Raw genomic sequence first — 16,581 nt, 5'->3', positions numbered from 1 at the left:
CAATGAGAGTGCCGCACACTTACCATTTAGCGCTGATTCACGACTACCAAGAGTGGCACAAGCCATGAAGATTTACAATCTCTCCTTGGCAACTAATATACAACAAGCATGACACGAGCCATGCAGACTTACCATCTCTCCCTGGCCACTATTGCATATAATAAGAGTGGCACGAGCCATGCAGACTTACCATCTCTCTCTGTCCACTACTGCATACAATAAGAGTGGCATGAGCCATGCAGACTTACCATCTCTCCCTGTCCACTACTGCATATAGTAAGAGTGGCATGAGCCATGCAGACTTACCATCTCTCTCTGTCCACTATTGCATAAAATAAGAGTGGCATGAGCCATGCAGACTTACCATCTCTCCCTGTCCACTATTGCATATAATAAGAGTGGCATGAGCCATGCAGACTTACCATCTCTCTCTGTCCACTATTGCATATAATAAGAGTGGCATGAGCCATGCAGACTTACCATCCATCCCTGTCCACTATTGCATATAATAAGAGTGGCATGAGCCATGCAGACTTACCATCTCTCTCTGTCCACTATTGCATACAATAAGAGTGGCATGAGCCATGCAGACTTACCATCTCTCTCTGTCCACTATTGCATATAATAAGAGTGGCATGAGCCATGCAGACTTACCATATCTCTCTGGCCACTATTGCATATAATAAGAGTGGCATAAGCCATGCAGACTTACCATCTCTCTCTGTCCACTATTGCATATAATAAGAGTGGCATGAGCCATGCAGACTTACCATCTCTCCCTGGCCACCAAGCCCCTTTCTATGACTATCACAGAATGCTTCAGACTTCCATGCCTCAGGATCTCCACAATCACAATAGCCTCCACCTCCAGAAGTGCTCATCTGAAAATTATGCAGAGTGTATTCAGTGAAGGTGCATGAATGTCTTTCCCACTTCTTGTCAGTTTCCAAGCATGAATGTCTGCCACACCTATGCCCCGTTTCCAGTACTATTATTATTTTAGGTCTGTCATATGGAAACCTGACACATCACATAGCATTTGTTTTTACTGGCATCTTTACATTCCATTATAAAAAGTCATGCCAGTATGTGTCATCTTAGCATTCATATTTGGAAAGTCTAAGGTTGTACAATAGTCTTAAATTTGTATGCAACTTATTACACAAGCACCTAGTGGGGAAAATATTTAACTACTTCATGCTCTAACAAATCTTGTGCCCAGAGCTCAGGGGCTACAAAAATACTGAGTTAACAATTAATTCAGGTAGCCCAGTGGGCAACAATGTGATATTAGAGAACTGTTATTTATTTCTTTTAAAAGATAGCTACAAAAATACTTGACAAAGGTTAAAAGCAGTTTATGAAACAAATGAAGGTAAAATGATAATGCTGAAAATAACAGAATTCATATTCAAATGTCATCTATGTGCTACTGTGTTTGAGCTGGGCTACAAAGTTCTTTTCCTGGTAGTCTAACGTGTTACAATCTGATTTTTAAATTGTCGGACGCTGTAGTTACATAAATACATAAATTTTACACTGATGCAGCTTCTTGTAGAATCATCTGTATATGTTATTATCATTACAACAAAATAAATACTCATTAAACTTTATGACAACATCAGACATTTCTTAGTTTCATTCAACAAAACTTATTACAGCTTATATAAGGCACTCCATCTGTGACTTTTAAAAAGCAATTCTGGTTAATGCTATGTTTTTACCCTCTGTGTGAGTGTGTGTGTGTGATAAAGTGAGGGAACACATGTATAAACTATGTATAATATTATAGCAAATGCAAGTGAGTGAGCTCCCTGCATTTTTGACTACAAATTATTGGATACTTGGTTTTAGAAAATACCAAACACTATGAGGTAGTAGTAGTAGGGTTTAATGCCATTTTTCAGCACAAGAGAGGCTATACATAGTGGCCAGTATAAATGGTGGAGAAGAACCTGGGAACCCTGGAAAGAACTACCAACCCATGAGAAGCTACTCGCAAGCTTTCTCACATATCCACACTGGCAGGACCCAAGACTCAAGCCCACGCAGACAGAGGTGAGATGGAAATGATCTGTAACGGTGAGTGCTTTAGACCAATCTGGGCGCCCAAACATTATGTAATGAATGAGCAATGGTTATCCACATAGTTCAAATGCTTCATAATACCTATGAACATTTTTTTAAAAGTCTGTCACACACACTAAAGTCAGTTGGTTGACTGGGTTTGTGATGTTATAACTCTCTGGTCTCAAACTAAGCAACAAAACAAAAAAGTGAAAACCAACAACTTTAGTAAAATTCAACAAATAACTTATTTCCCTAGAATACAAAGTCAAAATTTAAAAAGAACAGTATTGTGAGTTAAATCAGGGAGTCCTAAAAGTTCTAGCACAAGTCCAAAGTATAGAGTATTCCAAATGAATTCCAATCTTAGTGTTGATTTGCTAACAGTCTTAATGTAGTTCAATGATAATGATATAATCCAAAATGTTTCTAAATAAATTCACAATAATTCCAAAATAGTGATTTAGTCTGAAAGTATTATTGAGCATTTTGTAATTTTTGCAAATAATTTAAATAAATAAATAAGTCCTCTCAAATTAAATCTGAACACAACTGAAGTTAAAGATAGGAACGAGTAATTCTATATAAACAACCCTAATATAAAAACCTGTCACAATAAGATGAGGATGAGGGTCATCTTAATTAAAGTTTCCATCAAACTATAAGCATAAACTGTGTCTAGAATGTTCTAGGTCAGAATCCAGGCTGTATCTAGAAGTAAAAACCAAGTAAATGTGTTTACCATAAATGACATCGGTCATGTAGGCCTAAACTCCTACCCTTAATTATGGACAAAGATCAATCACACAATACAAATTAAATATACATAACAGTGAAATGCTATTCAACACCTTATGTCACAGGTCTAATAACACTAATAAAACAAAACATTAATAGTATTCTTCGTATGTAAATGACTGTGTCTATTTCTTAAAAAAATTCTCATTTTAACTTAATTGCAGACATTTATAAAATGTTAGGACATGGAAAGAGCCAACATGGCATAGCCTTGTGATAATACATTTTTGGCCTATGAATTGAGTATCTAATGATCCACAATTCTGAAAACTGGAATAATGGTGTAGATTTAGTGAGGTTTAACACAGTAATAACATGACTGAAAGATGGATTTTCCCTCTGATACACCTAGGTTTCATAAGTCCATCCATGCATTCTTCACCTATGCAACAAGAGTGTTTTCCATGTATAGTGAAAATATATTTTTAAATTTTGAAGTTGTGTTATAAAAATTCAGCTCCTCTGCTTTGACATTATTGTTCTGGCATCTGCATTCACTGCTAAAATGCTTATGCACAGGTAACATTAAATCAGTGGAAGCCAAAAGTAAACACACAGTTCAATGGACTGCTACAGTGGACAAAAAGAATTTCCAGAAATTCAAGATAAGACCATTTCTTCCTTTTAACTGCAGAGTACTGAAACCATTTCTGATATACTTCAGCAATACCATGATTTTCAAATTAGCTGCTGTGGCAAGCGTAGTGTATGTCAGAATGGCACCATTTCATTTAAAAGCAAGTTTGTCAGTGAAAACCCCTTGCAGATATCATCATTCATTCCGGACAAGTAATGATTATATTTTCATGATCACCACTGTGGCAGCCATATTGAATAAGTCGTCTTATGATGGAAATCCCATGTTGACATGACTTTCCATTTTGGATTATTATCGATAACAAGTTTTTCAAGATGGCCACTGTGGCAGCCATATTAAATCATAGGAAGTGTTATGATGGAAACCCCATGCTGACACGACTTTCCATTTTAGAAGACTAACGATAAGATTTTCAGGATGACCACTGTGGCAGGCATATTGAAATATAGGAAGTCTTATAACCACATGCTGACATGACTTTCATTTTGGAGGAGTAATGATAACAAAATTTTCAGGATGGCCACTGTGGCTGCCATACTGAATCGTAAGAAGTCTTATGATGGAAACCACCTGCTGACATGATTTTCCATTTTGGAGGAGTAAGGATAACATGATTTGCAAGGTGGCTGCCATGGTGGTTATTTTGGATATCAGATTGGCACCATTTCCATTTAGGACCAGTTAGACATGATAAGAAGTCTTTTGGTGAGAGCGCAATGTTGATATAATAATAATAATAATAATGAGGACTTTCAATAGCGCCTAATCTTTAGAAGCTCTAAGTGCTTTACAACATCAGACAACATCTATAACATAAAAAACATATATAATGATATGATTACAAAAAGCAAACACCATGAAATTAGAAAACAAAAAAAAAACATGCTGAAAATATCTAAGGTAAGAAACATCATTAGGGCTTTAAGTTTGTTCTTGCTATCGAAATAAGTGAGTTTTAAGAGCACTCTTGAATGGGATCATTGTGTCTTTGTGTCTAAGTTCAGTGGGCAATTCATTCCACGTTGCTGGGCCCTGGTATGCAAAAGAATGTGACTTCGTTTTCGTAGTGGGAATAATGAGTATACGATTGTCAGAAGAGAAGCATAAGTATCTTGCTGGTGTGTACACATGGGTGAGGTCAAATAGGTATGTTGGACTAGAGTCCGACAGTGAAATGTAGCACAGAGAACAAATTCTTGTTTGATTCTGCATCGAATGGATAGCCAGTGTATGGTACAGAGCAGCAGGGGGTGTGTGTGTGTGTGTGTGCTCTGATCGTGGTACTCTAACCATGATCCGAGCAGCTGTGTTTTGAACTTTCTGAAGTTTCTGAAGTAGATATTGAAATGAACCAGACAGAATTGAGTTACATTAGTGCAGTCTTGAAAGTACTAATGAACACACAAGTGTTTTAATGGCATCAACTGAAAGATATCTGCGAATGGAGCTGATGAGTCTCAACTCAAAATATGCAGCCTTGCATATGTTAATTACATGTTGGTGCAATGTGAGAGTACTGTCCAGAGTAACACCTAGGTTTCATATCCACTGTGTGAATTTAATGTTGGTGTTGCTGATATTTATTGTTTGAGGTAAAGGATGTGAATGAGAAAGTATTTGTGTTGTGATCAGAATGGCCTCAGTTTTATCATCATTCATCTGCAGCTTGTTACATGCCATCCATGATTTCACATCAGAAATGGACCTCTCTACACCTTGGATGGTAGCATTAACTTCAGTTGAGTGGCTAGATTTGGCCAACAATGAAGAAGAAGTAGTGATAACAAGATTTTCATGATGGCTATTGTGTTGTGTGGAAGTCAGAACAGCACAATTTTAATTTATGACACATTATAAGTGTTTTAGTATAAAAAAACATGTAGATATGACCATTCATTCACAAGTAATGATAAAAAGATTTTCAAAATGGCCACTGTGGCAGCCATATTGAATCTCCAATCAGCATTAGTTTTATTAAGGACCATCTAGACATCATATGAAGCTGTCTCGTATAAACCATATGTTGACATGACCATCCATTCAGATGGAGTAGTAGTAAAAAGATTTTCAAGATGGCTACTATAGCAGCCAGACCGGATGCACAAGAGCACCATTTTCATTAAGGACCAAGTAGATGGCATAAGAGATCATCTGGTGAAAACCACATGGCAAATTTATTTCTTGCTCAGGAGGAGTTGTGACAACAAGATTTTCAAGATGGACACTGCTGTACACCAGATTGACACTATATGGCCATCCATTCAGAAGCAGTTATAATAACATGCTTTTCAAGATGGCAACTATGGTTTCTGTATTAGACATTACATCGAAACCATTGCATTTGGGTTGAACAAGACACCATAACATGCCTTGTGATGAAAGCCCCATGTCTATGATACTTTCTTTTCTTGAGAAGTAGTGATAACATGAATTTTCAAGATGGCTGCTATGGTGGCCATAATCGACATCAAATTGGCACCATTTTCATGGAGGACCAATCAGACATCTTAAGCAGTCTCTTAATGAAATCTCCATCTTAATATGACCATCCACTCAGGAGGAATAGTGATAAGATTTTTAAATTGGCCACTGTGGTTGCCATATTGGATGTTTCATGCAGGACCAACAACTTCATAGGATGAATGTGTGTACAAAGTTTCCATGCAATATTCCAGGTAATTTAGAAGCTGCAGTGATAACAAACGTTTGCAGAAGAATGACCAGATAATGGACAAGAGATTTTCCCATAAGCTTCATCATCTATGACCAGTTGAGCTAAAAACCAGAAACAGGTTTTAGATACATTACCATAAGAGCTTATGGTTAAGTAAATATATAAATCAATGAAAAATAACTAGCTCTCATCGAAACACAAAAATATCTATTACATCAGTATTTAGAGCATAGAACTTACCCTATATCTATGCTTCCTGTGGGCACTCTTCTGAAAGCACTCTATACATAGCACACATGTGGGATCATTTGCACAATCTCTGTAATAATAACAAAATGCAAGTCAATACAAGAGCTGATATTGTGGAAGAAACATGCTTACAACTCACTGGAAATATGTTTATAAAGAAGAAAGTTCATGAAAAAAGTACATAAACAATGAAACTTGTCCTTAGCGTGTACTCAAGTCACAACTAAAATGCATCCTTCAAGGACATGTACATTTTATTCCGAGTTCATACAGTTAAAATCAGATAAAATTCAAGACTTTATTTCTCCCAAGAAAGTTCACAAACACTAAATACAATAAACAAAATGTCAAACTAACAACAGGTAAATTTACAAGTTCTTCCTCTGTACTTTAATTTCTCTTCAGCTCCTCGATCTTAGCAGAAAAGGCCTTCATAAATTACAAGTTTCTCCTCGACTCCTTTTCTAGCATCATTGGCCTATTTAAGAAGTTGTTACTTAGTGTCTTTTCTGTTTTTAAAGAAAGTTTATCTGCTTTCTTCACAAATATTTCATGATATTATATGGCCCTCTTTTCTCTCCTTTTCAGTTTTTTACTTTATATCATGCTTTCTTTTCCTCTGAACAGAATCAGAATGCTTTATCTCCATCTCCTTCTCTAAATAAGTCTTGTACTTATGTCTTGCTGAAGCTGCATTTATGAGCTGATTGGTGACTGGAACATTCTGTACTCCACCCACATTTCTAATATAATCACATATTTATGATCCTCTGTGCAACCACCTCAAATTTTCACAATCTATGTCTGTGTTCACAGAAAAGACATGCTCTGCTGTTGTTTGTCCAAGGGAACTGGTCAACAGGAGCTTAACAATCTCCAGCAGCTTCCGGTACCTAGCATCTGACATGCTCCACAACAAATTTGTCCAGTCTATTATTGTATGGATCAAATTCTGCAAACTTAATCATCAAACAAAATGATTATTTTTCTTGTTATGATCAAATTCAGAAGTTTCTTAAATTTCTCCCCGCAGCGATTTTTATGTCTGGCAATTTCCCTTGGACTCAAAAAAGATACCATATGTCCGACCAAAGACCAAGTGACTGGACATTTCACAGTAATCTTTTTCAATACTACAATCACCAATGCCTCCTTGAATGTCAAAAAACTGGCTGTCTCTAAATCATTAGCAACATTTCAGGCATGGTTGCCAGGTATCTGGTCACAATCTGGTTTGACTCTGTCCCTGAACCCGACACAACATGTCCATCTGCTTTACTTGTTCAAGGATTTGTCAAAATCACACACACACCATTGCCACTTGATACACTTAATTTTTTAGTGCTATGCAATGCTAAAATCGCACAAGATGTTCACTATTCTGCACACAAAAAAATCTGGGAACACAGACTGAAAAATGTCTGCAATATGTTCATGTGAGACCACAGTATGCAGTTCCTATAAAATCTCTGACTTCAGGACATCTTTTTGGAACAGACATTTTCTACAATTTTTCCACCTAAGTTACTTTATTAACAAATTTTCTCTTTAATTTTCTTCAAAAAAATTCAAGCACTTAGGATTTTTGCTCATTTTCAAGAACTTTTCCCACTAACATCAGAAAAAACATTATAGAAGAGGATTTTCAACAAATATGCACTTTTCATCCAGCCTTTGAAAATTTCTAGCTTTCATGTCTGTGCGAACCCTGTTATTAAATGAACAGGTACCCCTTATGGCAAGGTAATCTTTAATAAATGGACAGGTACACTTTATGTTACACAGAAGTTAAACTGACATTAAGAATTTTCACTTTTGTAAAATCAATCCTTAGTACACAGCTCAAAATGACATGATTACATAAAAACATCACTAATGCCAATTGTTTCATAGGATTATGAACTCTGGGTGAGACTGGATGTCAAATAGTGTATTGCATGGCAATAGTAATTCTGAGTGAGACTGGATGGCAAATAGTGTATTGCATGGCATTATTAATTCTGGGTGAGATTGGATGTCAAATAGTGTGGTTGCAACTTTTGTCCCTTATGAAATAATGGAAACAAAATGCTTATACAAATTTCAGTAATAACAACAACAGTCCTGTGAAAGATAATCTAAAACCAACAAAAAGTATATAAAACTTTGGCAAATCTATGACCTGTAATAAATTAGTCATGCAAGCTTTCTGTTATAGAAGACTGATGTGATCTCAGTAATTTTGTCATAATGAAAATAATTCAGTCCCCAACAACTTTTCAATGTGTGAAGAGGAATGAATGATCTTCAACCTGCTAGAATCTGATGAATTTTCAAATACTCATTCAGGTATTTGTTTATATACAGCCAGTGACAAGGTACCTTTTTGCAATACTTTTCTATGTAATCATCCACAATTGCAAATGTAGTATCACAATGCGGCAAACTTTGTTCTAAATAAAATAATGGATTCCCAGTTGCTTGCACATGTGGTCAAGAAGTAAATCAAAATCGCTGTTGATGAGTGGCTGATGCAGGTAGCATGTGTGACTGCAAGCTCTGTTTGTCTGGCTGCTAATAGAAAATTGAGGATTGAGGCTTTGTTGTTTTTCTATGCACTGCAGTTTGCATGAATGCTGGCCATCCCCACAGTGGGTGCATATGTGATGTTCAGCTATTGTGTGATACCTCCACATTTTCAGCAGGCAAGAATCCATATGCCATATTTGTGCCTAGATGCTTGTACTGAGCATAGTACTGGCAGCCAGGCATGTGTTGGTACAGAGGCTTGGCATAATTTGATATGGTGACAAACCATAATCCTGCCCATCTATAATTAATTGTTGCCAGTGCTACCCACTACAAACCACAATCCTGCTTGTCTAGAATTACTTGTTGCCAGTGCTACCCACTACAAGCCATAATCCTGCCCATCTATGATTAATTATTGTCAGTGCTACCCTCTCAAAGCTCTTGAAGGCACATTTATAAAGGTAGAAAAAAAAAATGATATAAACCTTGATTTTGGCAAAAATAAGGTTAATTTTGTTGGATGGATGTCATGCAAAAGAAACAAGAAGCTTAACACAAAAGTCTGGAGACCTGCGTAGGCAAAACCGTTGTTTCCTCACCCATGTCCTTTTGACATGCATTGGAAAAAATGTACTTTTTAACAGTATTTTAAATCTCTGAAATTGATTCAATGAATAAATTAAAGAATGACAAACTCAGTGATATATTGTTCTTAATGAAGAGGGATTATTTTAGTTATACTGTCATTATTATTTAAAAACACCTCACTATCTGGACTCATGAAGAATGTAGCCATGGTAATTCCCTAATGATTCCTGTATTTTTGTATCTTTCTGAATATTTACTTATAAATGTTAAGTTACATTTTTTTTAAAACACTGTGAAAGGTCAATGAACAGAATCACCTTATGACTATTAATACCAAAGGACTTTTCACAAAAGACTTTAACTTTAATATGGCAATAAAAATAATATGGGAAAGTAAAGAACACAAGGATATCATTTATTTAAATTCAAAGAAAGACGAATTTGACATTAAATTATATACCTTTATGATCATAGTGTGCATTTAAAAAATATTTTATAGCACTAACATTTGCTTACCCCTGGCTATCTTAGAATTCTGAGATCACTTAATAAGTACATGCAACTGACTTTATTACAGCCCATTTGAAAGGTCTGCAAAACATGAGACATGTTCATTATAATGGCTGTGCTTTGTAAAGGGATTTTTGCACAATGGACAAGATATTAGCACATTGCAGTTCAATGTGTAAAAACTGATCAAGTTGTTTCATAAACTGGATTTTGAAACTGGACAATGAACTAGGCAAAAGAAATCCTTATTTTTCAAACTTCAATATGACTGACAACATAAGAAATCTTTTACCTCTCTACTTAAATCACATGTATAGTCATGTGATTCAGGTCTAGCATAGGCATATTACTCTTTTTCACAATAAATAAATATCAGCAGGGTAAGAGAGGGTGAAACACTATAATTAGAGAGGATATGCTAACATTTCTGAATTATCCTAAAATAAATGTGTAGTACTGGAATCTTCAAGTTAAAAACATAGGTACAGCATTCTGTGGTAAATCATGCTAAACTGTTCCTACCTGAATTTAGAGGAAAACATGACACCATAATATAACACTGCAAAGGCAACTATATACTGAAGGGCCTATGCTGAAATGGTGGGGACTGGGCAATTCGCATGAAACAACTGCCCTGTCATTCACCTAAGCAAGACAAAAAAGCGCACTTCACTTTGCTTTGCACTGATTTCATGAAATTCAAACCACTGTCTTGCTTCCAACACAATGTATTCATTATCAAAGTAAACAGTAGCTTTTGTCAATTTGACCTTCAAGGGCCTTGTAGGTGGAAAGTTAGAAAGAAAAGCTGTATATTCACTTGTAAAGTTTGGTGCTAATTCTATGCTATCATCAGAATTCCTGCAGAAATTTGACCACTATCGATAAAAAAAACAAGTAAAAATATTAATTTTTTAGCTACATCATAAGTGAATTATGACTCAGTGGGCATTTTCAGGTCCAGTACTAACAAAATTAGTCATTTTATCCAATGTTTCATCCTATAAATGAATGAAAAAAGGATTTATATTTTCAAGGTTTTTGTTATACAACAACTGTGGTGACTCAATATAAGAAAAGTTTAATAGTTTTATAAAGTTTTACTACTATTACATCAGTAGCTTAAGCATCTGACATGAAAGTGTGCGAGAACAGAAATTCAACTTTCCACTCACTTCTCCCAATTTTCAGGGCCTGAGTCTGACGAAAGAGGTCCTTAAGATAAATATAGATTCAGTATTGATTCTGTATAAGGTATATCAGAATTTGAATAAATATACAAATTCATTAATTTTCTGCAGATGTCTTTCACAAAAAGTTAGCCTTGGCAAAGTATGTCATACCTGTCCCCCATCTTCGCTAGCCATGGTTCCGATAACCCAATCTACACCTTGGCAGACTGAACAGCTATATTGGTGCTTTGTCCTAGTGGCATCTACTGCATTTCATATGTTGCCTCCCTTAGCATGTTATGCCAATTAACCAACAGCTTTGTGCACTGTACATTGGCTGAAAATGGTGGAGGCAATTGACCTAAAAGGGATACTTTGTAAGTTTAATACCGAATGTATGGCTATGTACCAGAGGGAAGCCATTGCAGCTGCATTTGAGTGAAAGGTATTTGTGCAAACACGGACCGGCAGTGGAAAATTGTTTATTTATCAGTCTGTTCAAGTTGTGTGCTCTCATTGACTCGATCACCTAGGAACAGTGTTCAAATTTGAACAACTTAATTTTGATTGGATGCAGTGGCTTGCTGCTGCATCCAGTGAAATTCACAGATCCGAAGCACAGAAATTTCTGTTCAATAAGCCAAGGTGTAGACAGAGGGTTATCAGAACCTTGGCTAGTAAAGATGCCTATCACCAATCTTTGGTAACAATGGCATTTATTTCACTAGAAATGGATGCCAAATTGATTGCATTTTCAAGTTCCCACCAAGGTGGACTCAACAGGAATGCCAGAAAATTATGCTATGTCAAGGCCTAAAATCAACACTGCTCATGAAGAAAGCTTGGCAAGAACAATTTAAAAAAAAATTCAACCCAAAATTATGGAGTGGTCAAAATGATCATAGCTATACATCCATAGAAAATCATATTGCTATCCATCAAAAAATAAATCATAAAGTGTCCAGGATGTCTCAAGCTGATTTTCAAACATTTTCTACTCGGTAAATTAAAACCCTATAACCACACATGACTGGTACTCAACCTGCACGAGTAGATCGGCTCTCCGCCCTTAAAGACATGGCCACATAACGTTGAGGGCAGGTCACACTCTTTGAGTTTCTGGAACACTTCTTCTGAATTTCCATTACAAAGAAAGTTTTCCATCGGCTGGAACAGGAATTTCTCCGCAAGCCTCTCCTCACGGTTTGGATCCTCAGCATTATGAGAGTGCTGATAGACCACCAAGACAAAAACCTTCCAGTGCTTTTTAAGATCCTTTAACAGATCACCTTGCTGGTAGCAAGAAAGCCATTCCTGTCAAGAAGAAAAAACTTTGTTCTCATATCTATACAATACAATGCTTCATCTTATCCCATTATCCAAAGATAGTCCAAGCAAAAGAATTGAATATCAATATTTATAATTGCAAACTTTTAACACATACAACTTTTTTATCTTGCATTGAAACAAACCTGCATGTGATAACTTGTTCAATGATTTTAATACACATTTTTGCACTTAGAACAATTTTAAATGTAAGAAAATTTATTGGTTTAAAATGCAATGTTTTATTTTCATTTTCTTATGTTTTCTTCATTTATTTGTAACTTTGTAGTTTCTTGCCTATTGCTATGAATAAGTTGAAACTTCACATTTTTCAGCAATGCATCTTAGGCCCATGTCCACCAAATCTTGAATCCTTGTACTCCACCTAGATGTTTTTTCATACTTTACGGAAATTTATCTAAAATTTGCCTAGAATTTCTTATCTGCATACCCATTACACAAATACAATGTACTGAAGAAGTCGTTCGTATTGACTTCCATGTCTAATGAGGTGACAGCAACATTCAAAATTGCCAAAGGCCATCAAAATTCAATTAAAATACAAAAATACTCCTCAAAACCAAAACCCAATATACCAAAATCCTCTCAAGATCAACATTTCTATTTGGTCTCAGATTTTTCTGTCTTTGTTTGCTTTTTTCCACGCTAAACCAAACCCGTCTACTCTAAAAAAAACACAACAACACAGTATTGGTCCCGAATTTCAATTTTTACAAAAAAATGCTTAAAATAGATATTTGTTTTTAACTTGGATATGTATTATAGTGTTTAAATTCCATAAAATATAAATAGTTATGGACTATAAATACCATATGGTGATGCATTAATTAAGAAAAAACAACAACAACTGGACACATGCTTAGCCAAATGGTTAGTAAATACTGTAGTAGGATTTTTTGTTGAGTTAATCACCTAGATATGTCCCAAGGGTACATGAGGTAAAAATAATGCTCCACACATTAACCAATACAGATAAGGGCAAACATCAGCCTAATCTAAAGATCTAGCACCATAAAGAATGGCCAGTTTTTAAGGTAAATTGGTAATAAGTAAATGCTTGCAGATAATCAAAATAAACACAATGATATGTTTAGTTGCCTATTATTTAAGTGTGTTTGATGTTGTCCATTTGTACATGTAAATACCTGGGCTTTAATAGCCATGACTGACATCACTTTTCATACATTCCCTATGGAGACCAACAAAACAGTATTTGGAAGAAATGTACATTATTCAACTAATTTGTCATTAAGTGTATAAAAAAAAAGCAAACAGTTTATGAATTCACCAAACTCTCAACAGTTACTTTTGGCGCTTTCCCCGTGAAAAACATTCATGATTCTCAGATTTTAAAATATATGGATTTTTTATATAAAAAAAATAAAAGTTAAAGATGAAGCAACCAAAGGGAATTGATAGCAATGAAAAGTTAAAGAAGTAGTGTAATGTTAGATACAGAAGGATGATATTTGATATTTAGATTTTTAACGTAGCTTTAACAACTTTTCAGTCATATCGCTATGATGTCTGCAGTGTGACAGTTTAGTGATGCCTAGCACTGTGGCATCATGCCGCAGACATAACATGATGTCCCACCCAGTCACATTATCCTGACACTAGGCCGACTAGTCCTAACACTAACCTCTTAATGCTGAGTGCCAAGTGAGGCAGCTGTTAGTACCATTTTTGTAAGTCTTTGGTATGACTCGGCCGGGGAACGAACCCACAACATCCTGCATCCGAGGCGGACACTCTAACCACTAAGCCACTGGGATACAGAAGGATGAATCGACTAAACAGAATAAAATACATCAGATATGACCATCAATTCCAGCTCATCCATCTGACCCTATGGTTTTGGGGATTGGGGGTACCTCAGTGGTATAAAATATGTCACCAAACTAAATCACAGTAAACAGTAGACATTTATTGAATGTATAAAAACTGCACATATAAAATTTCTTGTCCTCCTCTGGTACATAGTCATACTTTCAATGTTCAACTTCCAAAGTATCCTTGTTTGATCAATTGCTCCCACCATTTTCGGCCAATGTATAATGCACCACACTAATGGTTAGTTTGCATCACATACTAAGGGAGGCAACTCATGAAATCCAATAAATGTTACAAGGACAAAGCACCAATATATGTGTTTGTTCCACCAAGGTGTATATAGGGTTATCATACTGGAACCTTGGCCTGCAAAGATGATGAAATATATGTCAGTGCATCCATTTCATTGTGCACAGATTTTATTCCAAAAGGAAACAGACATCAGAGTACTGGTAAGTTTAGTTTGACTAAAGCAATTAGACTTTAGTCCATGCAACAGAATGGGCTGTGAAAAATGCAAGGCATTTTTGACAATTGGACTTCTTGCTAACACAATACTGCTTGTGCTGGCAGTAAGACACTGACAATCCTCTGTCATAAATATCATGGTGACAGTCCATGGCTTATGTTGCAGGACTATAGTTCCTTCCACACTATCAGTGTAGCAAGGTATCTTTGCTGACTTTGTAAATAGTTCCCAAAGCTATCATGTTAAGTGATAGAGATAAGATTATGTCAGTGTTTGTTTAATGGCTCAGTAGAACTGGTGAAATGATCTGATAAGGACAGAGGCTGGCAGGTGTGTGTTCTTTAGAGAATGATACTGTTATAGGATTAAGAAGTAAGGTTAATGACCTTGTGATCTCAGAAACAATTGTAATATGTCACTGTCAGAAAAAGTATAGGGAGTATAGAAAAATCAGAGAAAATCGAGAAGTGAGGTCAGTATAAGAGAGACCATTGTAAAATCTAGCCCGTGTTGCATGCTACATCAGGAATTTGATCCTATCTGTAACTCAGTAAATTTTCAGATCAGCATCATTAAATGTAGGTAAAAGTACTTAATTAGTTTCATACGAAGTATTTAAAATGATTTAGGTACTTTTAACAACATTTAATGACGCAAAGCTAAAAATTTACTGAGTTACTGACAGGATAAAATTCGCGATGCTGTGAAGAACGAACTCTAGTTCAGCAGTAGGGCCATATGTTGGCAGCTCCATTACCTCTTGTGAATTAAAGAAACTTCTTGGTTATAAATTTGCATACTATCCCTGCAGCAGATATTTATTTTTCCTCGCCAAACGAACATGGATACAGTACGATATAGTTTGCCTGAAAAACTTTACTGGAGGACTCGAGACCCCCCTACCCAAGGGGGGTGAGGGGGCTATGCTATACTGAGGACATGAACCAAGGACTACAATCCCCCAGTGTTATCTCACTCGCGGTATATTACTTTATATCATAAACGTTCATCTCAATTACCTGAATCAGGGTCTTCTGACAGAATTCTGGAGTCTGTAGTAAAGTTCTCAACGCCATAATATGTTTGTTTTCATTTTGTTCCGTTCTCCGAACTACAATTGCTCAAGCCATACAAAGTTAGATACAAAATGAGCGTTAAATTCGTAGGAAAAAAGTATTTTCAGGCATGTCATATTAAGATATGTGATCTTGTAATATTAACTCAAGAGAAATAATTCTGACAATCGAAAAGACCTGAAATTTGTCAGGATTTAAATTCCAACGTTTGTATACAGATACGAAACTGTGACTAAAACCGGTGTACGTCAAAAAGTAAATCTGATAATTTTTAGTCCCATTGAAGTACCGCAAAATATCAATAGGACGCTGAACAATTTCGATCTCCAGCTAGGTGTAAATCATTACACAATAAAGTGACGTGACAAGAGTTTGTCCAACCGAATAGGACCAGAAATTGCCCTAGGATATGCGGGGCCCTAGGCAGCAAGCGATAAGAGGGGCCCCAAGCAAAAAAAAATTGCATCGCGGAGTTGATTTCCATCCGAGCTTGAAATGGAGAGAACTTGCTATGTGACATATAAATATTCCAATCTTTATCACTTCGACATTTTCCACGGAATTTACCTGAAATTTTCACAACATATTTACTAATTTCGTTGCAATGGCTGGGGACATAAAAAAAACCGGGGTTGTGGGGGTTGAAGTAAAAGATACGATTCGTTTTCCTGATGGTTTATTTAAACACC

At 36.0% G+C, this 16,581-nt stretch overlaps 1 protein-coding gene across 3 annotated transcripts in view; it reads right to left on the bottom strand.

Annotated features, from left to right (window-relative positions):
- The window catches only part of LOC149804531 (E3 ubiquitin-protein ligase UBR2-like), a 214,651-nt gene extending 198,713 nt beyond the window's left edge, over positions 1-15,938 (bottom strand). For all 3 annotated transcript variants that reach the window (XM_089941199.1, XM_089941180.1, XM_089941188.1), the window contains exons 1-4: positions 15,836-15,938; positions 12,210-12,481; positions 6,378-6,456; positions 771-881 (exon numbers count right to left, since the gene is read on the bottom strand). In XM_089941199.1, coding sequence (XP_089797325.1) covers positions 771-881; positions 6,378-6,456; positions 12,210-12,481; positions 15,836-15,892 — 519 coding nt within the window. In that variant the 5' untranslated portion in view covers positions 15,893-15,938. The remainder of the gene's footprint in view (positions 1-770; positions 882-6,377; positions 6,457-12,209; positions 12,482-15,835) is intronic.
- Positions 15,939-16,581: the final 643 nt, after the last annotated feature.

This window comes from Sinohyriopsis cumingii, chromosome 2 (assembly GCF_028554795.1).
Source record: "Sinohyriopsis cumingii isolate HCF-2022 chromosome 2, ASM2855479v2, whole genome shotgun sequence".
NCBI lineage: Eukaryota > Metazoa > Mollusca > Bivalvia > Unionida > Unionidae > Sinohyriopsis > Sinohyriopsis cumingii.
The sequence above is the reverse complement of the archived record's forward strand: the minus strand, read 5'-3'. Positions and strand labels throughout refer to the sequence as shown.